This window comes from Panicum virgatum, chromosome 2N, assembly GCF_016808335.1.
Source record: "Panicum virgatum strain AP13 chromosome 2N, P.virgatum_v5, whole genome shotgun sequence".
NCBI classification, from domain to species: domain Eukaryota; kingdom Viridiplantae; phylum Streptophyta; class Magnoliopsida; order Poales; family Poaceae; genus Panicum; species Panicum virgatum.
The window spans coordinates 1,624,303-1,652,170 of NC_053146.1; the positions used below are offsets into that span (position 1 = coordinate 1,624,303).

General features: G+C 47.1%; 1 protein-coding gene across 1 annotated transcript; it reads left to right on the forward strand.

The window, feature by feature from the left end:
* Positions 1-494: 494 nt before the first annotated feature.
* LOC120659089 lies at positions 495-27,659 on the forward strand. Its single transcript, XM_039937150.1, has 3 exons — positions 495-594; positions 694-2,088; positions 27,303-27,659. The coding sequence occupies exons 2-3, from the start codon at positions 718-720 to the stop codon at positions 27,657-27,659; spliced, it is 1,728 nt and encodes a 575-aa protein (XP_039793084.1). The 5' UTR covers positions 495-594; positions 694-717.
* Positions 27,660-27,868: the final 209 nt, after the last annotated feature.

The window sequence follows — 27,868 nt, forward strand, 5'->3', positions numbered from 1 at the left end:
ACATTGAAATGCAGAAGACTTTGTGGCGACTTGAAGTGAGAAAAACACTCGTTCATAATCAGTTCACTTTTTCCTTTCTAATCTTGGGCGTCAGCGACACTCACTCACTCCCCCTTAAGTTATCTTACCTCGCACCATTAAGCGAACTGGCGTGTTAAGCACGGCATGGAAATTATTGCTGCAAACTAAGAATATTTGAATATTTGCTGCTAGTGCCCAGTGACATGTGGCGGACTGGCGGTTCATTCATCCATTAGACCAATTCCTTGTTCACCAGATCTTGGAAGCAATCTAACCACTCTCGCATGATGACGACAAGAATCTTGAAGTGCAGATTCTCACGTTGCTCCGAAGTCAATAACAAACATTTGTCTGACGAAGTCAAGTCAAAGTATAATACTCATTTAGTAAAAAAAATTCCCATATATATGCCAAAGTCCTCCCCACCCTCAGTGTCATACTCTTTATCTATTGAACTCGTCTAACGTGGCCATCACTTTCTTCTCTTTAAGTTCTCATCTTCCCTTGCAGTAAGCAGGTTTACTCTCTAGACACTGGATAGGTGTCTACCTCCTCCATGCCATTCAATTGGAGGTAGGTTCTTGCAGCTGTGCTAAGCTAAAACTTGCTTGTTGTCCAAAGTTCATATATCTCATCTCTCATATATTTTTGTATGTTATATTTTCTGTACAGGGAAGGAATACTGCTTGAAGTCTAATGGCAGAGAAAATCAGTTCTGCAGTTGTCCAGGAGACAGTCAGCCAAATCCTATCTGGTCTCGTTCAAAAATATGAGGAGAAAGAATCAGATGCCAACAGAAACTTGGAGAGGCTAGAGATGGCTCACATCAGGCTTGAGGCCGCTCTTGAGACATCTAATAAGTGGCAGATCACTGATGCATCCTTATTGCGCTGGCGTAGGAAGCTGAAGCGTGCCGCTCAGGAGTACGATGACACACTGCACAAATGCAAGCAGAGAATCCTAGAAGGCAAACAAATGGAACGGGAGGTAAGGAATTCCTCCCTTCCTAACCGTATTGTGCATGCTACAAAATCATTTGTTTTCTCTGTTGTGAACCGCAACAACAATGAGTTGAGCAGATCCATTGCTCAAAGATTTGAGTGGTATGCAGATGGTGCTAGTGAGTTTCTGAGATTCATAGAGTTTGGTGGCATGTCCCGCCGTCACATGCCCTTTAACTCTGTTATTCAGAACCTTTTTGCAGGAAAGGAGCTACATCATGAAATCGTCCGGGGCAAAAACTATCCCTCCTTTTTGTTATGGTTGGTGCCGACCCGTACTTTAGAGCATAGAACCAGCGTTAGCTTGACATTTGTCCAGTACGATGGTACACCAGAGGGTAATATCTTCGTTGGTTTGAGGGTACAGCTCTCGGAGAGTACAGACATATTTGGGATCGCAATTAAGTGCTTGCAGTTTTTTGCCCCTCATTTCAAGCGTACATTGGAAAATATTAGGAATGAACTTTCTCAACTGACCGCTCAAGACTTCTCATGGGGTCCATCTTTTTATTCATGCCATAAGGAGCATTGGGACGAATTCTACAGCTTCACATCTCAGTTATCCCGGCCAAACCCATTTTGTTGCAAGCAGCATGGTCAGCACGAGGTTCAACGTTATAGTAACCTAGATATGGCAGGATTATCAGAGGTTTTGTTAGAACCAGTAATTAATTTTAGCTTGTATTGTCAAGTCTCAATGTCTGCTTACAGCAAGCAGAAGATCTCACTTTCTGAAGACATAATTTCTATGCAAGATTATCCATATCTGAAAGCAGGAATCTCCTTTGCACCCCATGGTTCTTTAGAGGACATGCTGCCTCTGGGTAGTAGTTCCGAAAAAGCAGCGATAGTCCACATGGAGCAAAATTGCTTGCATACAAACATTGCCCTAGAACAGCTGGAAGAGATTATCCTGCCAAAGGCAATAGATTACTTCCACCAGAATGCCGAAGCGATGGTTTACCAAATGATTTGGAAGTCTAAACATGGTTTTGCACATATTCATATTGAGAAGCCATGCATGAGCACACGGAGATCAAGCATGAGAACACGGAGAACTTTTGGGGTAGCTAGTGAGAGAAAACTATTGCAAGGCCATGACGAGGAGCTTATTAGGCATCGGATACGTGTCTGTCACTCGCTTGAATTATGGGTTAAACATGTGCCTGTACGACTGCAAAGATCGCTCATGAAATGGGTGCGGAAAGAAAAGAAAATTCTATCAGCAGCACCGCAGCTATACCTGAAATTCTAAATAATATAACTTGGATGCACACAAGAAACAAGATAATAAAGGACTCAAAATAGCATGCAATAGGGAAGATCTCCGATGCAACCTAGGACAAAATCCAGAAATACAACGGAAAGGGGAGGAAAGCTAGCTATAGTTAGGAAGTAGCTAGTGAAGTACCATGCTCTACTTTTTCCTACATTGCATGAGAGGGTTATGTGTCATTTCATTAATAAAGAAGAATTGCATAAATAAAAACAACCACAACAGCTGGGACATTGAAGTCCTATGTTCTACCTTAGGAACTTGTGCAACTGTAGCACGCCACTTATTCTTGGTTTCAATTTGTGTGTCTTTCATGTATGATGTTGTTTGGTTTCTCACCAGCTGAGTATACGGTGAGGACAACTCAATTACATAGGAAAACAGACTGCGCTGTGCATTCATGAGGCATAGACTTAGTGTACGATCTGAGGGACCGAAGCCGGCGACCAGAGGGGGGGTGAATGTGAGCCGATCAAAATTTCTTCCGAAATCGATCCGTCGGCCTATGTCCCAAAATCACCGCAAGCCCTTGAACCTAGGTCAGCGAGTATAGCTACGGACAAACTATCTCGAAGCAGAAGACCCAGGTCGCAGCACGGAAGCAAAGCGAGTCGAAACGATGCAAAGCGCAGAACTGGACTGCCGTGACCGGTCAGACCGGTCGCTCCCAGACAGCCCGCCAACAAAGCTCCAAATGTCAAATCTCGAGCAAACGAAGTCCAAATCCAACGAAACTTGGAGGAAAGCTTCGCATCTACCCCATAAACATATTCCCAAAAGATCTTTCCCAAAAGAATAGCAAGTCGTGAGAAATTAAGGATAGATCAAAGAGAATTGGGGTTTTCTCAAGAACCCAAAAATCTCAATCCGTGAGAACTTGCGATTCCAGCAGGTTTGGCACTAGGCTAGATAGATTAGAATCATCACAACGAGTCCATCAAACCATGAATTCACGAGCTTGATTCCTCTAAACACGAAACATCCCAAAAGAGGAGAAATCAGGACCAAAACGCAAAGGAGAAGGGAGAGGACGAGTACTCAGCACACAAAGGTGAATCTCAACAGGATTTCATTCATAAATTTCGGAGGAATTCACCTATACAAAGCTAGAGCCATCCGGCCATCATCCACCATCTAAATTTGAGAGATTAGCTATACCTAACCCTCTTTTGCGTTGGAGTTCTTGGCCCTAACCTAGAGCAGGGGCTGGGAGAAGGAAAAACCCCGAGAAAACAAAAGACTCAAGAGACTCACCCACCCACGGGCTGGTGGGGGGTATTTATACCCGGCTGCTGCGGCTAGACCGGTCTGACCGGTCCAGGGGACCGGTCAGACCGGTCAGGGCAGCAGCACCCTGCTGTACAGACTCGATCGACGGCGGAGCTTCTTTCTTCGACTCGAAGTCTTTGCAGCGATGCCGCCATGTCGACGAAGATCCGGTCCGCGGTTTTGGAGGGTCCGCGAAACCCGGGTAGGTGGCCGGTTTGAGAAAACCGCCAAAACCTCACGCGCGGGAAGATTCCCGCCTCCACGCCGTGGCCCTAGACGCCGTTCCCGCCTCGGCCTCCTGACGGCCCTAGACGCCGCCCGACGCCCGTCACCTCCTCGCCCGCAGCGATGCCCTAGACGCCGTCGACGCCCGTCGCCTCCGTCAGTCCCAAGACCGACGCCCGTGCCTCCACGACTTGGCGTCTTCAAACGCCACCCGCCTCCTTGGTTTTGTGGCGCAGACCAAGAAACCCGCCTTCCGTCGCCGCTTGCGCCCTCGATCCAGGAGTGGATGCCACAGCTGCCGCCCGGTCCGAGCTCCTGTCCCGGCTGCCCTTCACCGCCGTCCACCGCACGGTCCATCGGCCACAGCACCTCCACGGCAGCTCCCCGTCGACACTCGACGCCCGTGTACCTGCAATCCAAAGACCAAGCACACGATCACACCGCACGGTTGACAATTCACTCATCACAGGCAGATAGAGTACTCAACATTCCTCAATCTCCCCCTTGATGAGTGCATTGTCAACACACCACAAACGAACCAAGAGAAGTGAAACCAGAAAAGAACAAAGAAGCACGAAAGAGAAGAACTCAAGCAAGTGACGAAAAGCTCAGAAAAACATAAACAGTCACTTACTCAAGCAGAGATCGATCCCCTAAGACAAGGGCAACGGCTCAACGCAATCGATCAAAAGCCAAAACATGACTCCTCAAAGACAGAGGTAACGCTCGACGCAGTCATGCAAGAAGCAGAGAGAAAACGAAGAAAACCAGGAGCCAAGAACAAAGCAGAAACTCCCCAAGCAAAGTTTTTCCCTCTCACAAGTGCAACTCTCCCAAAATGATGCACTCTCAAAGCCCTGTGCGCAACAAGTTTTTCAAAAATCAAACAAGTCTCCCCCTTGTTCGATCAGTTCTCCCAAAATTCTCCCCATTGTTGGCACATGCACACATCAAGCCTAAAAAGACCTAAAGCTCCCCCTGAAGCTGAAACTCCCCCTGAACAGATGCGATGCCATGAATGCAATGCAGTAGGTGTAAGTGAAAGCATTCAGGGATACAATGATATGAGCAACATCTAGTCTCAAGCACATGTGCATCCATAAACAAGACCTGCATCTAGCTCAACAGGGTATATCAAAACAGTCTAGAGCTAGGCAAGTTCAGTTTAGGAGAAATAAAAGCATCACCCAAGATCTAGCACTAACAAGTAGGGAATGGAAAGCAGTGCTAATCAAACTCATACAGGTGAGCCAAAGCAGCCAAAACAAGTTGCCAACATTTATTTTTCAATCAAATTTATCTCAATCAATTCTTAATGCCAGGGGTTGAAAGCTTGTCATGCTTCACTTAGCAACGAGACCAAGCCTATGCCAAAAGACAATCAGAAGCTTAAAGTACTCGTTTCAGTCATGCACAGCCTTGCCCGGGTTCTCACAAGTGCAAAGTGAGCCGTCCCGAAAGCTCGATCAGTGCGACAAGCAATCCCATCTGGATCTTTTCAATCCATTTCAAGAACAGTTCAAGCAATTTTATCAGATTTAGATCATTTCAAGTATGAATTGCTGAACGAAAAGCTACACTAGCATGAATAAGACAGCAAAGCATATCAACACGCCCTAACATGCTAGTAGCCAAGACAGGGTGATCATGTTTTCAGATTTTCAAATCAAAATAGCTTAACTCAGATGATGTCATATACACAGTGGAGCAAGCTATACATGATCAAGTTTATCAACTCACACTAGCAGGCACTAGAAGATCATAGCAATGTATACAAGAATGCTAGTGCAAGTGAGTCAATGCAAAATGCAAACATGTACAATGCATATGCACAATGCAACTATCAAACCTAGAAAACAAAGAGAAGCAAATAAAATCTACAAAGCTAACCAAACAAAAGTCAGCAATCAAAAGGGGTAACAAACCCCAAGCTCCCCTCGCAAGCGAGCAAAGGTGTCCTGCTCTAGCGGTTTGGTGAGGATATCTGCAGTTTGCCTCTCTGAAGGGACATGGATCAGGTCTATGTGTCCTCTCTCATGGTTGTCTCGCAGGAAATGGAATCGGATGTCTATGTTCTTGGTTCTGGAGTGTAGGACAGGGTTCTTTGCAATGCTAATGGCTGACATGTTGTCTACAAAGATGGGAACCCTACCGAAACTCAAGCCATAATCCTGTAAGGTTTGTTTCATCCAAAGTATCTGGGAGCAGCAGCTAGCAGCGGCAACATACTCAGCTTCTGTGGAAGAAAGCGCTACGCTAGCCTGCTTGCGAGAGGACCAAGACACCAAAGATGTACCGAGAAATTGACAAGTGCCGGATGTAGACTTGCGATCAAACCGACACCCACCGAAATCGGCATCAGAAAAGCCCACCAAAACCAGAGAAGAATCCGCAGAATACCAAAGACCAAATTCAGGGGTGAATTTCATATACCTGAAGATGTGTTTCACCACCTGCCTGTGGGAGGTGCACGGAGAAGCCTGGTAGCGCGCACAGAGGCAGACGCCGAACTGGATGTCCGGTCGCGTCGCCGTCAGGTACAGGAGAGAGCCAATCATGCTCCTGTACTCCTTCTGGTCCACCGCCTCGCCGTCCAAGTCCTCATCAAGCGCCGTTGATGTGCTGATCGGAGTCGGCTGAGGAGACAGGTCGCTCATGTCGAACTTCCGCAGCAAGTCTCTAGTGTACTTGGCTTGATGGACAAAAGTGCCCTAAGGAGTTTGCTTGATCTGCAGCCCGAGGAAGAACTGCAGCTCACCCATCATGCTCATCTCAAACTCCCTGGACATCTGCTCAGAAAACTTGGAGACAAGAGCGTGAGAAGAGCCGCCAAAGATAATATCATCCACGTATATCTGAACTAAAAGAAAATCAGTGCCAGATCACATGAGAAACAAAGTTTTATCCACATATCCCATTTTAAAACCCTGAGCCAGCAAAAATGTTTTCAATCTATCATACCACGCTCTAGGGGCCTGTTTCAAACCGTAAAGTGCTTTCTGAAGTTTATAAACACGGTTTGGAAACTTGGGATTTTCGAAACCAGGGGGATCCTTCACATAACCCTCTTCCTCAATAAAACCATTCAAGAAGGCAGATTTAACATCCATTTGGAAAACTTTAAAACCCTTGGAAGCAGCAAATGCAAGAAAAATTCGAATAGCTTCCAAACGAGCAACAGGGGCAAAAGTCTCCTCAAAATCAATACCCTCTTTTTGGCAAAACCCCTGGGCAACAAAACGAGCCTTGTTTCGAACAACCAAACCATCCTCACCCTGCTTGTTTTTGAAAACCCACTTAGTTCCTATGGGATTACAAGCAGGTGGAGGCTCGACTAAAACCCAAACTTGGTTTTTTTTTTCAAAATTTTCATGTTCCTCATGCATGGCATTGACCCAATTAGAATCAGAAAGAGCGTGTCCAATATCTTTGGGCTCAAAAGAGGCAACAAATGCTGAATGAGCAAAGCCAGCGATACTTGTTACCTTGGACCTGGTGACTCGCTCGTTGAGATCACCTAGCATCTGTTGAGGTGGATGACGACGCTGAATGTATCGTGGTGCTTCCCGTGTCGAAGTCGCCTCCTCCTCAACCAAAACTGGTATCTCCTCAGGTGCAGCTGGTGAAGCCTGAGTCACCTCCTCGAACAGCCCCCGGGAAGTAGACGTAGTCGGGTCGGGGCCGTCGTCATCGTCCGAGCTCGTGGCAGAGATAGCTGGGTCCACAGCACGTGTGGTAGCCTCAGCATCGCCCTCTGCAGTTTCTTCCTCCTCATCTTCAAAGATGGAGGTGCCGAGCTCATCATCTCCTGCAACTTCAAAGACAGAAGAATTGCATGGTGCAGTCTCGTCGAAAGTGACTTCACAAGTCTCTCTGACGATGTTAGTATCAATAATCAGCACACGGTACGCTCTAAAGTGAGAAGCATAACCGAGAAAAATACCGTCAGATGAGCGAGACTCAAACTTATCAAGATTTCCATCTTTCAGCACAAAGCACCGGCAACCGAAAACTCTGAGATGGTCAACATGGGGCTGGCGTCCAAACCGCAACTCATAAGAAGTCCTGTGCAAGAAAGCACGCAAGAAAATGCGGTTGGACATGTAACAAGCGGTGTTAACCGCCTCAGCCCAGTATTTGCGAGGAGTCCTATGCTCATCGAGCATCATCCTCGCCATCTCAACCAGCGTCCGATTCTTCCGCTCTACAACTCCATTCTGCTGTGGAGTGTAGGGAAAAGAATACTGGTGTTCAAGCCCTTGATCACTGCAAAAGGCGTCAAAACGAGCGTTTTTGAATTATGTGCCATTATCACTGCGAATCGCTCTCATGGCCTAGGGTAGCTCGTTTTTCAACCTCAAGATCAAGTCTCGAACAAACTCGAAAGCCTCATCCTTGGTTCTCATGAAAAGACCCAAGAATAGCGAGAAAAGTCGTCCACAATCATAAGAACGTACCACTTCCCACCAACAGACATCACCCGAGAAGGACCGACAGTGTCCATGTGTAGCAACTCTCCAGGGTAAGAGGTCATCACCTGATTAACAGGCGGATGTGAAGTGGCAATCATTTTCCCGTGGCAACACGGATGGCAAATAAGGTCCTTTTCAAATTTTAATTTGGGCAATCCTCGGATCAGGCCAAGTGAGCTCAGTCTCGACAACAAGTCAAAGCTCAAATGTCCAAGTCTCCTATGCCACTTCCACAGATCAGAAGAAGGACCAGCCATCAAATAATGAGAAGGGCCAAAAGGAGTTCCAGAGAAGTCAACCAAGAAAACTCGATCGCGAGGTGTAATCCGGCAAACCAAATCTCCTCTGGAATCAAGAACACGCGAACCTCAAACCCCTCATCAAGAAGTTGCGACACAGAGAGCAAATTAAAGCCAAGATTCGAAACCAAAGCAACTTCTCTCAGGGTAAAGTGATCAGAAACTCGAACAGCGCCAAGTCCACGTACCTTTCCACTTCCATTATCCCCGAACACAATGTACTCCTTTGAGCGCATCGGGGTGAGGCTGGAGAACCATTTGTCATTTCCGGTCATGTGGCGCGAACAACCGGAATCCATGATCCACCTGTTCTCCAAGCCTCCGACCTGCACATCAGTAGTGAGACAAAGGGTGAGCAAATGTCTCAACACTGGGGTTAGCAAAGTGAGAAGCAAACCAGTGTCGAGCCATTTGCTCTACAGAAGGGTTAGCAAAACCAGACAAAGCATATCCCCCGCCCCGTCTACCGCGTGACTGACGAACACCACTGCGAGGAAAGTGTGGAGCCTCAAAACCTCCTCCAAAAAGTCAGTCCCGTGGTCCATAGCCGTACTGAAAATGACCGGGAGCACGGCCGGCAAAGCGACCACCCGCTGGAGCACGGTGACCACCACCGTCTCCCTGACCTCCACCTACACGGCGCGCCCTAGCATCTCGCCTATCACCACACCGAGAAGGACCATGTGTGACACCCTAGGTGTCTGCACAGTAGTTGTGTATCTATTATGTGCATCATGTGCTTGAATTGTTTGAAAAAGGATCTTTTTGTAAATATAAAAAGTTATATGTTTAATTATAATTCTATGCAATGTCCTTTCTGTAGTTTATTGGAATAGGGTGTGCAATTATTGCTTTTGTGGAGGGTGTATTTGCAAATTTTAGTGCAATCATTGCTTGGCAGGAAACTTTTCAAATCAGTCTAAGTTTGAAGTGAAATTGCATTGAAAATGACAAGTTTCCTTTAAATTCAAAATCCCTTCCATGTTTTCAAAATTAGCTTTTTATACTTTGGTCAAATCAATTTTTGTACAACATAAAAGTTGTAGATCTTGAAAAATTGAACAACTTTCATGTTGGTCACTTTTTCATTTGAGCCCTATTTTAAAAGTTATCGCTGGTTTATAGTTTGGTCCCTGGAATTTTCAGAAATTGCAAAATAGCCCGTTTTCCCCTTTCCCTGCCTGCTTGCTCGCCGCCGGCGTACTGCAGCGCCGCCCGCCGCTCTGGGCCGGCCGCAGGCCAACTCCAGCTTCGCCACCGCCCCACACGTCACCCCCCTTGACCCCTGGACCCACTGCCCCCTCGCGCTGGAGCCTCCACCCCTCGCCACGCCACCCCGACGAGCCCAGGCGGCCGCCACCGCGACGCCGCCGTGGATAGCCCAGGAGAGGACCCCGAACTCTTTTCTCCTGCGCGCGCATCAACCTTAGGAACGTTCCCACATTCTATTCCACTCGCTCACGCGCCGTTTTCCCGCTCCGGAAGCCCAGAACGCCATCGCCGCCCACCGAACGCCGGCGAGCCTCAAGCTCACCGTCGCCCGACCTTTTCCGACCACCTCCGCCCGCGCTGACCACACCAGCAGCTCTGCCCTGGCCCCGCGAAGCTCACCCACCTCTCCTCCTCGCCCAATCCTCACTAAAACACCCCGCCGCCGTTGAACATCCGCCGCCGCCGCCCTGCTCACCGTGGAGCCGCTCCTCCTTCCTTCCTCTGCCTAAATCAAGCACCCCACTAGCTCCCTCATGTCGAGGTGAAGCTCCCCGGCCGCTCCACGCCTCTTCTACCTCACCAGAACGTCGCCTCCGCCGCTAGCCGTCGCCGCCGGAGCACCTGCTCCACGGGGAACCTCCAATCCTGCCTCTCCGAGCCCCAAGAAGCCCACCATCGGGTAGATCTCGTTCTACTCTTCGTTTTCCCCAACCCAACCCTCGCCGCCGGTGAGCCTAGCCGCCGATAATGGCCGGCGCCCTTTGCTCTGTTCTTCCCCATCGGCCATGGACCCCGTGTTAGAAGGAACAAAAGTTCCAGGGGGTTGTTTGAATAGACCGTGACTCATGTGAATAGTGCCGCTAGGGACTCCTTTGTAATTTTTGCAGTGAACTTTGAAATTCAGTAGAAATTCATAGGAAATTCGTAAAATAGCAAATCTTGATGTTCTGGAATCCTTGTGCAAAGATCTATGCAGTAGAATCAAAATATTATGGTTGTTTGTTGAAAGTTTTTGCTGTATAAATGGTTTTGTGTCACTAGGTAAATAAAGACTAGTTGTTTTATCTTTTTCTTAACTGATGATTGAAACCAAGTCTTGCAGTGAAATATTTATGGTGGTTTGTTATTGCAACACTAGTATTTATATGAAAATTTCATGGTCATTTCTCATGTGTAGCTATTTATTTGATTTAATCCTTGTTTAGTAGACTTCATTTATGATAAATAGTTTATGCTGTTGTTAAATCATGAAAATATTTCTGAGTGATCTTTTTGAATATTTTAGCTTGTAAATAAAGTTTGAACCCCAGTTCATGAATAGAACAGGAGCTAAAAATGAATCTTGCTAATTTGATGTCTGTTTTGTTTATTTTCTCGGAATTAATTCTTTGTAGATAAAATAATGAAAAATTCACAGTATCTAATTCATCCCTGTTTATGCTTGTTGTTAAATTTTTAACTTCTGTTTTTCTCTAGATTAATCTGTGTAATTCAATCTTGTTCTAGGTGTTATCTGAATGAATGAATTGTTGTGATTAAATGGCTACATGTTTTGGCATGAATTTTATAGGATAGCTTGTTCTGTTTACCTTCTGTTCAAAGTAATTTTTGATGATTTTATTACTGAATGTACACTGAGTGACTAATTTGTTAGCAAACCATAGTTTGCTTGCTATAGGAAACCACTCCCACTTGTTTATGATGTTAATATAGCTTCCTTGTGCTGTTGATCAGGATGCCTTGTGTAGTTAGAATTGTTATTTAACTACTCTATAAATGATTGCCCATGTGTGTTTATAATACTGTTCTTGCATTACATATAGATACGACTGCTTTGTCGGACGGGACGTACGAGCTGATCCCGGATTCCGAAGGAGGTGATTTCGAAGCTCAAGTGAACACTGCCATACTAACTGAAGCCCCGGACCAAAGTTTGGAAGAGCCCAGGGCTGAAATAGTTAGCGACTACCGAGAAGGCAAGCCCCGGACATAACCTATATTTCAAATTATTATCATTTACTGTTATTACTTACTTGTGCATTTATAGTTCTTAGGATTTGAATTGAAACCCTAGATGCATGATCCTAGGAACCTATATACTGAACACTAGACTTGAGTTCGACTACTTGCTAAGCTTATAGGACCGGTAAAAGTCGAGTGATTGCCTGTCACTCGCGAGCTTTATAGGAACTGCTTGTTTACTTTCTGTTACCAATATAAGGACGACGGACTGGGTTGTGTTCGATATCATGACCTTATGTGAGACCCCGTCTGTGTTGGTGAACTTGCTAAGGTCGCGGTGTGTGGTAGTGCTGGTTAAGTTTTTGAACGTACTAGCCACATGCCGTAAATATGGTACGCGGTAAGCCTAGTAGTCGATTGGACCGGGGAGTGGATATACTGACACTCTCTCTTAGAAATAGGTTTTTAATTATGTTTATGTTGATCAACACCACGGGTGCAGGGAGGAAGTTGGTGCCCTGTAGTCGGGGAGAGTGTTCCTATCCACAAGCCGGAAAAAAAGGTCAACGGTTGTTTGGTAACGAACCGACGGTGTTCCAAACGTGTGTGTTAGGTCTGCCTGGCCAGGTTAACAAACTCGATTCGAATCGTCTGCTTCCCACAGTTTGGGACTACTTGATCTCTTTGCCACACAGAGTAACAAGAGCAACATTATTATGATTAATCTTGATATTTGCTTAAAGTTCTACCATGGTTGAATAGTAGTTGCTTACATAGAATGGTTAATCAACTAGAATATGGAAAGCTAAAATGTGAAATAAGGACCTACTCTTTATTATTTTTCAGCAAAGGAAACCAGAACCTCACAAACCCTGCATAGTCTAGCTAAAGTGGGTTAAGTATACCCATTGATGGTTAAGTCTTGCTGAGTATTAGAATACTCAGCCTTGCTGTTGAAACCCTTTTTCAGGTTTGAGTTTTGAGGACCAAGTCGCTAGTTTGTCTTGGCCCTGCTCTTTGCCTCTTGGTTGGTCCGTCGAGTGGGATTCGTCTTTGGCCAGCAATGACCATGACGAGTGATACCTTGCTTGGGCTAGCTTGGTATACCTTTGCGACGTGTTGTAGCCGTCGTTGTCTCTTTGCACTGCTTTTCAAACTCTGAAGTTAAAGTTATGGCTTGTATAACTGTTTACAAAGTTTGGTTTTGTAATAAGTACTTTGAAACATGTTGTAATCACTACTTTGCCTATGTTGTAAACTTGTGGTTGTAATATCTCTGGACTCGCCTTCGTGCGGGGTATGCTTGTTCGATCCGAGAACCGGTGGTTGTATCGGGACGTTACCCGACAGACCAAGAATTGTTCCGTTTGAAGTGCGTTTGAGCCGGTGTTGCCTTTATGGTGATGGCCTGCGCACTTGAGCCGGGATAATTCAGGTGGTTCTGCCACACCATGCACCCGAGCAGAGTACATGTCCGCATTCCGTCTCTCCTGCTCTCTCCTCACAGCCCGCTTCCTCCTGAAGCAAAACTCCTCCAGGTGACCTTCCCTGTCATAGAACTCGCAGTGGTACCTCACCTCACGCTTGGGAGGTGGAGGCCTAGCCTGCGGACGGGGAGGAGCAGCCCACTTCTTCTGGGCAACCTGGGCTGTGGCAGCAGGGAGCGTGTCGAGGCGGTTCCTCAGCGCATTGGGCTTTGGAACCCAAACCTGCTTCTGCGGAGGTGCTCTTGGTGGTTCTTTAAGCACACCATCCGCGGGATCAACAAGCGAAGGCTGTGTGCTCGTGCTAGCAGTGTATCCAGCAGCCTTGCCAATCTTACCATACAACCTGTCAAAGTCTGACTTCGTGTATGTGTAACCGGCCCCAAACCCATCACCACGCTTGAACTGCTTAATCATCATGCCCAACTGCGGCTCACTGCTAGAAACCCAACTCAGAATCGCCCTAAGGTATGTGTTCTCATTCTCCAAGTTTACTTTCTCTACCGCAAGATTATCCAAATCAGAGATCAAACCAGGGCAAACAGAGCAGTCGATAGGTGGGCTAAACTCTACGACCTTAGTCTTTCCAAAAGACTTGATCAAAGCGTTCTTCTCCTCTAGCTCCATCCTAAGCGTGGGACAAAGCTTACAAGCGCCAAGCAAAGCAGGCCTAGATCTAAGCTCCTCTAGTTCACAAACAACAGTAGCTATACCTAACCCTCTTTTGCGTTGGAGTTCTTGGCCCTAACCTAGAGCAGGGGCTGGGAGAAGGAAAAACCCCGAGAAAACAAAAGACTCAAGAAACTCACCCACCCACGAGCTGGTGGGGGGTATTTATACCCGGCTGCTGCGGCCAGACCGGTCAGACCGGTCCAGGGGACCGGTCAGACCGGTCAGGGCAGCAGCACCCTGCTGTACAGCCTCGATCGACGGCGGAGCTTCTTTCTTCGACTCGAAGTCTTTGCTGCGATGCCGCCACGTCGACGAAGATCCGGTCCGCGGTTTTGGAGGGTCCGCGAAACCCGGGTAGGTCGCCGGTTTAGAAAAAACCGCCAAAACCTCACGCGCGGGAAGATTCCCGCCTCCACACCGTGGCCCTAGACGCCGTTCCCGCCTCGGCCTCCTGACGGCCCTAGACGCCGCCCGACGCCCGTCACCTCCTCGCCCGCAGCGAGGCCCTAAACGCCGTCGACACTCGTCGCCTCCGTCAGTCCGAAGACCGACGCCTGTGCCTCCACGACTTGGCGTCTTCAACCGCCGCCCGCCTCCTTGGTTTTGTGGCGCAAACCAAGAAACCCGCCTTCCGTCGCCGCTTGCGCCCTCGATCCAGGAGTGGACGCCATAGCTACCGCCCGGTCCGAGCTCCGGTCCCGACTGCCCTTCACCGCCGTCCACCGCACGGTCCATCGGCCACAGCACCTCCACGGCAGCTCCCCGTCGACACTCGATGCCCGTGTACCTGCAATCCAAAGACCAAGCGCACGATCACACCGCACGGTTGACAATTCACTCATCACAGGCAGGATAGAGTACTCAACATTCCTCACGATCATCAGAGTCCGAGATTTGATACGCTGTGCATTGGCTTATGCATGAAGTTGCAATGGCTCAGTCACTTTACCCTGAAGCAGAAGTGACAAAGCACGCCATGCCGCAGAATCAGAGGTGCAGTAGGAGCGATGGCATCTTATCTTGCAGAGTTACGTATACAAAATCCGTGTCATGTTGATCTTAAGTAAGAAGAAATGTTTGTGTCATGTTGCTATTTATTGGAGTGTTCCATGTCACTCTTTTAACGAGGGTTCTTAATATGTGTATTATATTTTGTATACTGTCACTACTAAAAAACGGGCCAAAGGTCCAGACCAAAGGTACCAGCTGCTGTTGCAGCCGGTACCTTTGGCCTGGACCGAGCCCAGCGAGGACAATTGGTACCGGGTCATGGCACGACCCGGTCCCAATACTACAGCATAGGCACCAGATAGTGCCACGAACAGGCACCAAATGCCCACGGTGGCATAGGCACCGGTTGGTGGCACCAACCGGTGCCTATTGTGCAGGCAACGGCATCGGGTCATACCACGACCCAAGGCTAGCAAGTGCCTAGGGCAAAGGACCCGATTGGTGCCATGACCCGGTGTTTATGCACAATATTTAGCACAGGGTCTGTGGCACCAATCGGTGCCTTTGGTCTGCCTCTATAAATACCCCACCTCCTCTCCCCTCCAAACTATCGTGAACTCACTGTTTATGGCAGCCGAGTGGGGGGAGGGGAGGGGAATGTTTGTAATTTTTAAAAAAAAGTTAGTAATTTTTCTCCATACCTTATAGCAAATTAATTTTTTAGATGTAGTTAGCACTTGATTTAGTTTATATATATGATAAATATTTGTAAATGTAGTTTGCACCCGATTTAGTTTACTTCTTATATTAGTTATACATGTGAAAAGACTATCATGCCCTCATTTGTTTGCCACATGTGGTTAGTTTTGGCATGCAATTCAAATCTGACCACTTAATTAGGAATACTTGAGATCCAATATCTAGAATTACATTGTTTGTGGGATTTTTTTTTCAAAAAACGGGATTGTATTTTTCATGCAACTGAGGGAGTAGCAAATATGTCAATGCGATGCTACGGCTGAAGATTAATGCATACATTATAGCTGGTTGTTTATTTTAGAAATAGAAGAGAGCAATTGATTGATCAATAAATCATTGCTTATTTTAGAAGATTAGATTAGATGCGGTGATAAGTCTAGGGGATCAGAGGAGTTCATCCAGTCACGCACTCAGTGTTTGCCACATTGTGTTGTGGGCGAACTTGCAGGCCTGCTGCACCATACTATCCGGATGCTATTGCGCTAGTCCATAGGAGGCCTAGCTTGCAAACTACGTGCAGTCTCTATACTACACCTATCTATACATGAGGAGGGGCCCTTGGTTTTGGGGGCTCGGGGCGAGGCTGCACAGCTCCACCCTCCTCAGGGCCCGGGCCTGGGCCTGGGCGGCGGTGCCTCGCCGGCGCTCCTAATGTTTACTCCAAACCATTCTCCCCTATGTGGCCTCGCTTGGAGGCTCTCAACTCGCTGGCGGGCGGCAAGGCTGCCGTATACGGCGAGTAGAGGGCAGACGCCCGGACGGTATGCCAATTACTGTCCGGGGTGGACGGTATTTCATTTACCGTCCACCCCTCATCAGCCGAGAGCCGTTCGATCCGCAATCGACTACCACGATGCACCAGATTCAGACTCCAGCGTAGCGAACGGGGCTACCCACACACCCTCGCCGAGTCGTCGCCTGCGGCGCTGCCTCGCCGGCCTCCGGGGAGAGGCAAGCTCCAGAGCATTGCGTGCACGAGAGCCGGTGTTGGTTCAATCCGGCCTGAAAATCACGATTGCTTCCGGGCAAATATGATGCGCTTTGATATCGATCTTCCCTCTGCAGACCCTCCTGAGCGTTGTTCGGTTGGATGCTGCCGCCATGGCAAGCTGGAGCAGGACATAAATCGAGGACGTTGCAAAAGCGTTTGCTTCGGTGGCCAGAGCAAACTGAGAATAACTGAGCAACTCCCAAGTTCTCCATTGCAATTTGTAAACCTTGGACCGGACAAGCGTGGCATCACTACTAAAAAATAATTTTTAGAATTCGGCCTTTGTTTAGTTGCTCCTAGAATTTTTTTTGAAAGGTATTAAACATAGAATAATCACAAAACTAATTACAGAACTAATCTGTAAACTACAATACGAATTTATTAAGAATAATTAATCTATTATTAGCACATATTTACTGTAGCACCTTATTGTCTAATCACAAACTAATTAGGCTCATTAGATTCGTCTCGCAATTTACAGACAATTTGTGAAAAATGATTTTTTTCGTCTACATTTAATACGCCATGCATGCGTCCAAACATTGATGTGATTGATGTGTAAAGTTTTTGACTAGCAACTAAACCAGGTTTTCGTTTAAATCCAAAGTTCAAACTTCCAAAGGTGTCCCATCGAATATTGTGGCACTGCATGGAGAATTAAATATAGATAAAATAAAAAAAAACTAATTGCACAATTTGCTTGTAAATTGTGAGTTGAATCTAATGAGTCTAATTAGATCGTGATTAGATAATAAACTGCTACAATAACACATACTCTAATGATGAATTAATTAGACTTAATAGATTCATCTCCCGATTCCCGGTCTATCCGTGTAATTAGTTTTTTAATTATATCATGTCTAGTCTTTCTCATCTTCAGTTGAAAATTGCTAAAAATAAATTTCATCCAAATTTTTACAGAATCTAAGACCTTAGAGATGGGTAAAAACATATTTTTGGAAGTGGGTGCGATACTCGTCTCTAGTTCTCACAGCTACAAATCAATTTATAGTATTTGTTTGGGACGGGTCACCGACTCATCCATCCATGCAAGTCAAATTGGAGGGACCGCAACAAATCATTTTTGAAAAAATGAAAAAAAACTAAAAGAAAACTCAAAAGCAGCAAAATTTAAAAAAAATCTCAGCTAACCGGCCACCACCACAAGCCCATATGCTATCAAGGTACAACTTTTTAAAGAAATATGCACACTTTCATCTTGCGGTAGTTGAGAGGTCACTTCTGAAAAACTGCAGATATGCAAACAATTTAAATTTACTTCATCTTGCGGTAGTTGAGAGGTCACAACTCACAAGCTGCAAATTCAATAACGTATTTTTTCTTCATCTGATACAGCTTCTCAAGGACGAAGACCTTGTTTGTTCCTTCCTTGTACATTGATGCGTAGATGGTAGGTGTCCACTGTCCAGACTTTGAGCTTAGTTCCATTTGTCTTTTCCACCGGTCCTTGTCAGTAATCCAAACGCATTTATATACATATGCGAAACACAGTGAAATGCAGAGTCTGCTATTGCTGTTAAGACAGAAAATTTTGAGGCAACTGAAGTTAAAAAGAATCTTACTATTGAGGCTCCTTTTGAGCCTCCACGTGATACCACCTAGAATTCTAGGTAGACACTTTAAAAAATAGAGAAATCTTAGAAACTCTCACAAAAATCAGAAACATTCAATCATCTTTCGACAACTCTAATTATAACAGTTATTGGATTCATTATCTTTCCTAATAAATTACGTACCTCTACCATTATGAAAATAGATCAAAGTAAACCCCTAAACATATATCTAATGGTGAGCTTTTAGGTTCAAGTGATGACAAAGAGAGGAGAGGCGTAGCAAGGCCCGAAATCTGTTGCAACTTGATAATGATAAATATGTATTTTAAAGTATATTACAATATTTAATAGATGAAAGAAGTCATGATAGATAATTATAATTATTAGATATAAGTCTTATTTTGGTCGTGCGGGTAGTCCTTCATAATTAGTTCACTTTTCTTTGCATAGACCAATTCCTCCCCACGCCTCACTCTGCCATGAATGACTAGTCTTCTTTTTCCTCTCTAATCTTGGGCGCCAGCGTCATCCTTAAGTTATCTTACTTAAGTGAACTGGCATCTTAAGCACGGCATGGAAATTATTGCTGGAAACTAAAAATATTCGAATATTTGCTGCTAGTGCCTAGTGACATGTGGCGGACTGGCAGTTCGTTCATCCACTAGACCAATTCCTTGTTCACCAGACCTTAGAAGCGGGCGCGCCGTCCTCGCCGCTTGGGCCTGGCTCCGGTGGGGCGGGGGCGCCTCCGCCGCTGCCCGCCCGGGCGGCCTCCCACCTCCGGCCGGCCCTCGCGTGGCTGGCTGCCGGCACGGGGCGCCGCCGCTCGCGCCTGCCTGGCCCGCTGGCGGGCTGCCCTTGCCGCTGGAGCCTAGGCTCCAGTGTGGCGGGGGGCGCCGCCACCGACCCCCGGGCTCGGCCCTGCTTTGGGGCAGCCTGTGGCCTCGTGGCCGCCGCCGCCGTTCGGCCCAGGGCGGGTGTTGCACCTCCGGTGGCCGCGTCGTCGTCACTGTCGCTCGCCCTGGGCTGGTTGCCGTTCTAGATGTCCGTGCCTTGGGGTCTGCGGCCGGCCCTCCGGCGGGCTCTTCTGCGCTTTGTCGTTCCTCAGCCTTCGGCTTCGGGGAGGGTTCAGGTGGAGGCGAAAGCCTAGGTCTGCTTGCAGACCAATGACGGTGACGCCCTCGGGCGCCATTTACTTTGTTGAAGGCGTCATTTTTCACCCCTATTCCCTCCGCCCCGATGTGCTTTCCGGGTGAAAACCTTGACCTCTTGGTCGAACGTTGACGGCGCTTTGCGTCGCTCCCTTGCTGGAGGCATCATTTCGGAAGCTCTGCCGGTGGTGGTGGTTGCCTGCCTGCCTTCGCTCGTTTCAGCTGCATTGTCCGGACTGCAAAGGTCATCGTCTGGCAGATGCTTTGCCGCCATTCTATTCGTTGGCGGATACTTTGCCGCCGTTTGGCCGTGGCGGATGCTTTGCCGCCGGCTTTGTGCTTCTATTCAGGCGGATGCTTTGCCGTCTGGTGGGTCGGGTGGATGCTCTACCACCTCTTGTCGTGTTGGCGACCTTTGCTTCCTATGGCTTGTAGTATTTTTTTGTAGGTTTGGTGGTGGTCGTACCTAGGTTTGTGGGTTCGCCTGTGTTCCTCCAGTTTTTCTTGCTGTTCATTTTGTGTACGGGTCGTGTGCCACTTGCGTGGTGGTTCTTTGTTTCCGTCTTAATAGCCTCTGTCTATTAAGGTTTGTAATGGTTGTTCTGCTTTCCTCTTAATGAAACACGTGCTCAGTCACGTTCGCGAAAAAAAAGAAGCAATCCAACCACTCTCACATCATGATGACAACAATCCTGAAGTGCAGATTCTCATATTGCTCCGAAGTCAACAATACACATTTGTCTGACGAAGTCAAGTCAAGTCATTTCGTAAAAAAAATCCCATGTATATGCCAATGTACACAATTACCGTGGGGGCTTCCTCTGGTTGACGCCTCCCGTCAGGTTCTTGCTTGGCGCTCGCCATGATTTGCTTGTTGGCGTGTAGCTTCTCGGACGAAAACCTTGCTTGTGCAGGTGATGATGGTGCCCGTGGGTATCATTTTCCTTCTCGAAGGCATTAACGTGAGGACGTCAATCTGAAGGGACAGATCTAAGTGAAAAATTAAAGAACCAATTAAGTGGTTCGGATGGTGGCGGTATTTTAATGTTACTCTCCTCTTGAGGCGTCGTCTTGGAGTCATTGATAGCAACACCATGGGCGACAGGAAGGCACATGACCATCGACAATCCTTACATCAAGGGTTTCTAAGAAGACAGTTCACTACCAGAAAAAGAGGCATTCGTCCATCTCCGATTAGTACCGATTGCTTTAAAACCGGTTGTAGCGAAAATGGCCTCTCATGCCATATTTCAATATAATGTTTTGGCGATTGATGACACACGCAACACTTGAACCGACGCCAAGCAAATTACACACGTCGGTGCATTGACTTGAGCACGTCTGGGAGTTTTAGTATCACCGGATGAACCGACGTAAGGCAAAATGTACTCATCGGTGCAATGACAGAGATGGCCTGCGGGCTAGGGTTTGGCACCGGATGAACCGACGATAGGAAGTTTGAATACGTCGGTGCTATGGCAGAAGCAGACCAAGGAAAATGCATACATCGGATGAACCGATGATGCACCGGTTAATGGCGTCGGTGCAGTTGTCCAGAGAGTTTGTTTTTCAAGGATCAGAGGACAGTTGCACTCACCGGTTAAACCGACGCTAACATTACATACACCGGTCGATTGCGTCGGTTGATTGCCCGTACACGTAACGGCTAGTTTTCAGTGGGCAGTTTAGTATCACCGGTTAAACCGACGATGGCGATTTGGGGAGCATCGGATTAACCGGCGTTAAGCGTTTTTCTGGCAGCTTTTCTCCAACGGCTATATTTGCTTGTGCTGCCTATATATACCCCCAAGGCCGGGTCATTTGCGAGTGCTGGAGTTCAAAGAAGTATACTAGAGCTAAAGATCATCTCCAACCACCATAGAGCTTCATTGTACATCATATAGGCTTAAGCACACTTGTTAGAGTGCTTAGTGCTTTATTAGGGATTAGTTCTTGTGAGAGCTCCCTTGAGAGAAGTCTTGCTGTGGCAAGCAAACACTTGTACTCGTCGTGTGACCCTCCGACTTGGTGTGGAGTGGCAACGACACTTTGTGCGGGGAAGGAGGCCCCTACTTGGTGTTAAAGCTCCAAGATAGTGAAGACGGTGCCGTGGTGACGCTTCGAGATAGACGGTGGCGGTGACCTCGTCTTTGTGACTTGGTGTCACTTAGCCTTTGCTTGTCGGGAGCCTTGGAGGCGTGGCAAGACGGTGATCAAGCGAAGAGACTCGGTATCACACTTGTTCTTTGTGAGCAAGTGGCCGTGGACGTAGGGAGGGACTTTGGTGTCCTAACCGAACCACGTTAAATCGTGTGTCTTGGTGTCTTCACGGGAGTTTGCATATCCTCTCCCTTACCGCTTTACGTTTCCGCATTTACTCTTTCTTGCTTACCTTTACTTTCCTAGTTAGTTTGATTAGGATTGACTATAGGTTGCAAGTCTTTTTGGGTAAGTAGAGGGTAGCATAGATAAACCTTAGTCATAACTAGCATGTGTAGGACGTGTTAGGTTTATCTTATGCAATTAGATTGAGCCCTAGGATAGAAAAGCGATTAGCGACCCTATTCACCCCCTCCCCCTCTAGGGTCGGACACCCCGGTGATCCTTACACCGGTACTAATGTCAATTTAGTACCGGTTCTACAACACAGTACCCCCAGGACCCATTTAGTACCGTGTTATAACACTGTCCGGTACTAAATGTCACCATTTAGTACCATTTGATGTTATAACCAGGTACTAAATGGCTTCCGGCCCCCCCACCCATTTAGTACCGGACAATAACACCACCTAGTACTAAATGCCATCATCTAGTACCGGGTGGTGTCAAAAAACAATACTAAATGGTCATGGCCCGATACTAAATGGTCCGTTGGAGTTAATCAAAACGATAGCATCTCCTATATACTCACATGTGCTATGTGAGTGGGATGGTAGAGAAGGCTACGCGCAAAGCCATAGGTCACGAGTTCGAACCACGGCGCACATGCATTTATTTGGACACATTTTTCTTAGTGGTAGTGCATTTAGTACTGGGCATTGCAACCGGTACTAAATAGAGTCCATTTAGTACCGGCCAGCCGGGTACCGGCTGCACGGTACTATTGCTACTTTTTGTAGTAGTGGTTGATGTGAGATTTATATTATGATACGACGACTAAGCAAGGTTAAAGGAAGGATGTAGAAGAAGCTCGAAGCTTAGTCTTTCGCTTTCTTTCTTGTTTCTTACTTTCTTATCTTTTGTGCTCCTCGGTTGGAGGTTTGGAGTCTAAGTACTCATGTAAACTTCTATCTTTGTGGTCAGATTTGTTTCTTTACGGTCATAAACATTCACATTTGAATGTTCAAGGCCGGAATTTTCCCTTAATCTAAAAAAATGCCAAAGTGCTCCTCACCCATGTAGAAAAAATTAGTAATTTTTCTCCATACCTTATAGCAAATTAATTTTTTAGATGTAGTTAGCACTTGATTTAGTTTATACATATGATAAATATTTGTAAATGTAGTTTGCACCCGATTTAGTTTACAGTTCTTATATTATTTATACATGTGAAAAGACTATCATGCCCTCATTTGTTTGCCACATGCGGTTAATTTTGGCATGCAATTCAAATCTAACCACTTAATTAGAAATACTTGAGATCCAATATCTAGAATTACATTGTTTGTGGGAATTTTTTTTCAAAAAATGGGATCGTATTTTTCATGCAAATGAGGGAGTAGCAAATATGTCTATGCGATGCTACGGCTGAAGATTAATGTATACATTATAGCTTGTTGTTTCTTTTAGAAATAGAAGAGAGCAATTGACGGATCAATAAATCATTGCTTATTTTAGAAATAGTCGTGAGGGAGTTAGAAGATTAGATTAGATGCGGTGATAAGTCTAGGGGATCAGAGGAGTTCATCCAGTCACGCACTCAATGTTTGCCACATTGTGTTGTGGGCGAACATGCAGGCCTGCTGCACCATACTATCCGGATGCTGTTGTGTTAGTCCATAGGAGGCCTAGCTTGCAAACTACGTGCAGTCTCTATACTACACCTATCTATACATGAGGGGCCCTTGGTTTTGGGGGCTCCGGGCGGCGCTGCACAGCTCGACCCTCCTCAGGGCTCGGGCCTGGGCCTGGGCGGCGGTGCCTCGCCGGCGCTCCTAATGTTTACTCCAAACCATTCTCCCCTATGTGGCCTCACTAGGAGGTTCTCAACTCGCTGGCGGGCGGCAAGGCTGCCGTATACGGCGAGCAGAGGGCAGACGCTGGACGGTATGCCAATTTCTGTCCGGGGTGGACGGTATTTCATTTACCGTCCACCCCTGATCAGCCGAGAGCCGTTCGATCCGCAATCGACTACCACGATGCACCAGATTCAGACTCCAGCGTAGCGAACCGGGCTACCCACACACCCTCGCCGAGTCGTCGCCCGCGGCGCTGCCTCGCCTGCCTCCGGCGAGAGGCAAGCTCCAGAGCATTGCGTGCACGAAAGCCGGTGTTGGTTCAATCCGGCCTGAAAATCACGATTGCTTCCGGCAAATTTGATGCGCTTTGATCGATCTTCCCTCTGCAGACCCTCCTGAAGTTGTTCGGTTGGATGCTGCCGCCATGGCAAGCTGGAGCAGAACATAAATCGAGGACGTTGCAAAAGCGTTTGCTTCGGTGGCCAGAGCAAACTGAGAATAACTGAGCAACTCCCAAGTTCTCCATTGCAATTTGTAAACCTTGGACCGGACAAGCGTGGCATCACTACTAAAAAATAATTTTTAGAATTCGGCCTTTGTTTAGTTGCTCCTAGAAATTTTTTTGAAAGGTATTAAACATAGACTAATCACAAAACTAATTGCAGAACTAATCTGTAAACTACGATACGAATTTATTAAGAATAATTAATCTATTATTAGCACATATTTACTGTAGCAACTTATTGTCTAATCATGAACTAATTAGGCTCATTACACTACTACAAAATCCTTTATTTATCCCGGTTCCTAACAGCCTTTAGTCCCGGTTTTTCAACCGGGACTGTCTGGCCGGGATAAATGTACCAACCCTTTTGTCCCGATGAGTATAGAACCGGGATAAATGTAATTTTTAGAATAAAAAAAAATCTCAGCTTCCGCCCACACCCCCCTCCCCCTCCTGCTGATACCTGCAGATTTCTGTCAGAGTAGTTCTTGAGGCTTCAACTCCACATGATTCACAACATCGCAATATAATCATGAGCAATATACAACCAATGAATTAACATCGCAAACATGAGTTCAATCTGATTCATTATACAACAATTGATTCACAACACATGGATTCGATTTGATTCACAGTACAACATCTAATTCACAACACACTCAAACGAATCATTCACAAACACAAATCATTCACGAACACGAACTCATCTAATCTGTAGCTTCTCACCGCCTGGATCCGCTGCGGACGGGCCTGTCCTCGCGTCCACCGAGGCCGAGCCGAGCTGCTGCTGCCGGCCGGCCAAGACACGCCGCCCTCGCCCACGACCGTCCGCACGCCGGGCTCACGGCGGCGGCTGCGGCTGGCCGGGCCATGGCGGGCTCCACCTGGCTGCGCACCCGGCTGAGGGCGGCGGCGCCTGGCCAGGCCATACCGGCCTGCGCGCCGGACGGAGGGTGGCGGCGCCTGGCCAGGCCACGGCGGCCTGCGTGCCCGGGCGGAGGGCGGCGGCGCCTGGCCAGACACGACGGCCTGTGCGCTGGGCGGAGGGCGGCGGCGCCTGGCCAGCCACGGGCGGCTCGCCGGGCCGCCCCCGGGCGTACCCGCCCCGGGCTTGGAGGGGAGGGATGGGAGGCAGGAAGCTTGAGGATGGAGAGGGACGGGAAGCCTCGAGGCGAGGGAGACGAAGAGATAAGGTCGGAGAGAGGGGGATGCGAGTTAAATAAAATAGATGGATGTGAACTCGTGCGTGGTGATGCAATTTGTCCCGGTTGGAGATCTTCACCGGGATAAAATGGTACTCTCTGGTCCCGGTTGGAGCCACCAACCGGGATAAAAGGCCACCCTTTTGTCCCGGTTGGTGCCTCCAACCGGGACAAAAGGCCCCTGTCCCCCGCTAGCCCGGCTAGCCGTTGGACCCGGGACAAAAGCCACCTATTGTCCCGGGCCCAAATGCTGCCGGGACAAATGTCCTGGAACAAAGGCCTGTTCTGTAGTAGTGTTAGATTCGTCTCGCAATTTACAGACAATTTGTGAAAAATGATTTTTTTCGTCTACATTTAATACGCCATGCATGTATCCAAACATTGATGTGATTGATGTGTAAAGTTTTTGACTAGCAACTAAACCAGGTCTTCGTTTAGATCCAAAGTTGAAACTTCCAAAGGTGTCTCATCGAATATTGTGGCACTGCATGGAGAATTAAATATAGATAAAATAAAAAAACTAATTGCACAATTTGCTTGTAAATTGTGAGTTGAATCTAATGAGTCTAATTAGATCATAATTAGACAATAAATTGCTACAATAACACATACTCTAATGATGAATTAATTATACTTAATAGATTCATCTCGCGATTCCCGGTCTATCCGTGTAATTAGTTTTTTAATTAGATCATGTCTAGTCTTTCTCATCTTCAGTTGAAAATTGCTAAAAATAAATTTCATCCAAATTTTTACAGAATCTAAACAAGACCTTAGAGATGGGTAAAAACATATTTTTGGAAGTGGGTGCGATACTCGTCTCTAGTTCTCACAGCTACAAATCAATTTATAGTATTTGTAGGGACGGGTCACCGACTCATCCATCCATGCAAGTCGAATTGGATGGACCCCAACAAATCATTTTTCAAAAAATGAAAAAAAACTGAAAGAAAACTCAAAAGCAGCAAAATTAAAAAAAATATCTCAGCTAACCGGCCACCACCACAAGCCCATATGCTATCAAGGTACAACTTTTTAAAGAAATATGCACACTTTCATCTTGCGGTAGTTGAGAGGTCACTTCTGAAAAACTGCAGATATGCAAACAATTTAAATTTACTTCATCTTGCGGTAGTTGAGAGGTCACAACTCACAAGCTGCAAATTCAATAACGTATTTTTTCTTCATCTGATACAGCTTCTCAAGGACGAAGACCTTGTTTGTTCCTTCCTTGTACATTGATGCGTAGATGGTAGGTGTCCACTGTCCAGACTTTGAGCTTAGTTCCATTTGTCTTTTCCACCGGTCCTTGTCAGTAATCCAAACACATTTATATACATATGCGAAACACAGTGAAATGCAGAGTCTGCTATTGCTGTTAAGACAGAAAATTTTGAGGCAACTGAAGTTAAAAAGAATCTTACTATTGAGGCTCCTTTTGAGCCTCCACGTGATACCACCTAGAATTCTAGGTAGACACTTTAAAAAATAGAGAAATCTTAGAAACTCTCACAAAAATCAGAAACATTCAATCATCTTTCGACAACTCTAATTATAACAGTTATTGGATTCATTATCTTTCCTAATAAATTACCTACCTCTACCATTATGAAAATAGATCAAAGTAAACCCCTAAACATATATCTAATGGTGAGCTTTTAGGTTCAAGTGATAACAAAGAGGAGAGGCGTAGCAAGGCCCGAAATCTGTTGCAACTTGATAATGATAAATATGTATTTTAAAGTATATTACAATATTTAATAGATGAAAGAAATCATGATAGATAATTATAATTATTAGATATAAGTCTTATTTTGGTCGTGCGGGTAGTCCTTCATAATTAGTTCACTTTTCTTTGCATAGACCAATTCCTCCCCACGCCTCACTCTGCCATGAATGACTAGTCTTCTTTTTCCTCTCTAATCTTGGGCGCCAGCGTCATCCTTAAGTTATCTTACTTAAGTGAACTGGCATCTTAAGCACGGCATGGAAATTATTGCTGGAAACTAAAAATATTCGAATATTTGCTGCTAGTGCCTAGTGACATGTGGCGGACTGGCAGTTCGTTCATCCACTAGACCAATTCCTTGTTCACCAGACCTTAGAAGCGGGCGCGCCGTCCTCGCCGCTTGGGCCTGGCTCCCGTGGGGCGGGGGCGCCTCCGCCGCTGCCCGCCCGGGCGGCCTCCCACCTCCGGCCGGCCCTCGCGTGGCTGGCTGCCGGCACGGGGCGCCGCCGCTCGCGCCTGCCTGGCCCGCTGGCGGGCTGCCCTTGCCGCTGGAGCCTAGGCTCCAGTGTGGCGGGGGGCGCCGCCACCGACCCCCGGGCTCGGCCCTGCTTTGGGGCAGCCTGTGGCCTCGTGGCCGCCGCCGCCGTTCGGCCCAGGGTGGGTGTTGCACCTCCGGTGGCCGCGTCGTCGTCACTGTCGCTCGCCCTGGGCTGGTTGCCGTTCTAGATGTCCGTGCCTTGGGGTCTGCGGCCGGCCCTCCGGCGGGCTCTTCTGCGCTTTGTCGTTCCTCAGCCTTCGGCTTCGGGGAGGGTTCAGGTGGAGGCGAAAGCCTAGGTCTGCTTGCAGACCAATGACGGTGACGCCCTCGGGCGCCATTTACTTTGTTGAAGGCGTCATTTTTCACCCCTATTCCCTCCGCCCCGATGTGCTTTCCG

Bases quoted from the DNA above. Each gene is read 5' to 3' on its own strand.
- LOC120659089 (XM_039937150.1), top strand. From the start codon at position 718: ATGGCAGAGAAAATCAGTTCTGCAGTTGTCCAGGAGACAGTCAGCCAA. The intron at 2,089-27,302 runs GTAGCTAGTGAG...CTTGTTCACCAG, and splicing joins GAACACGGAGAACTTTTGGG to ACCTTAGAAGCGGGCGCGCC.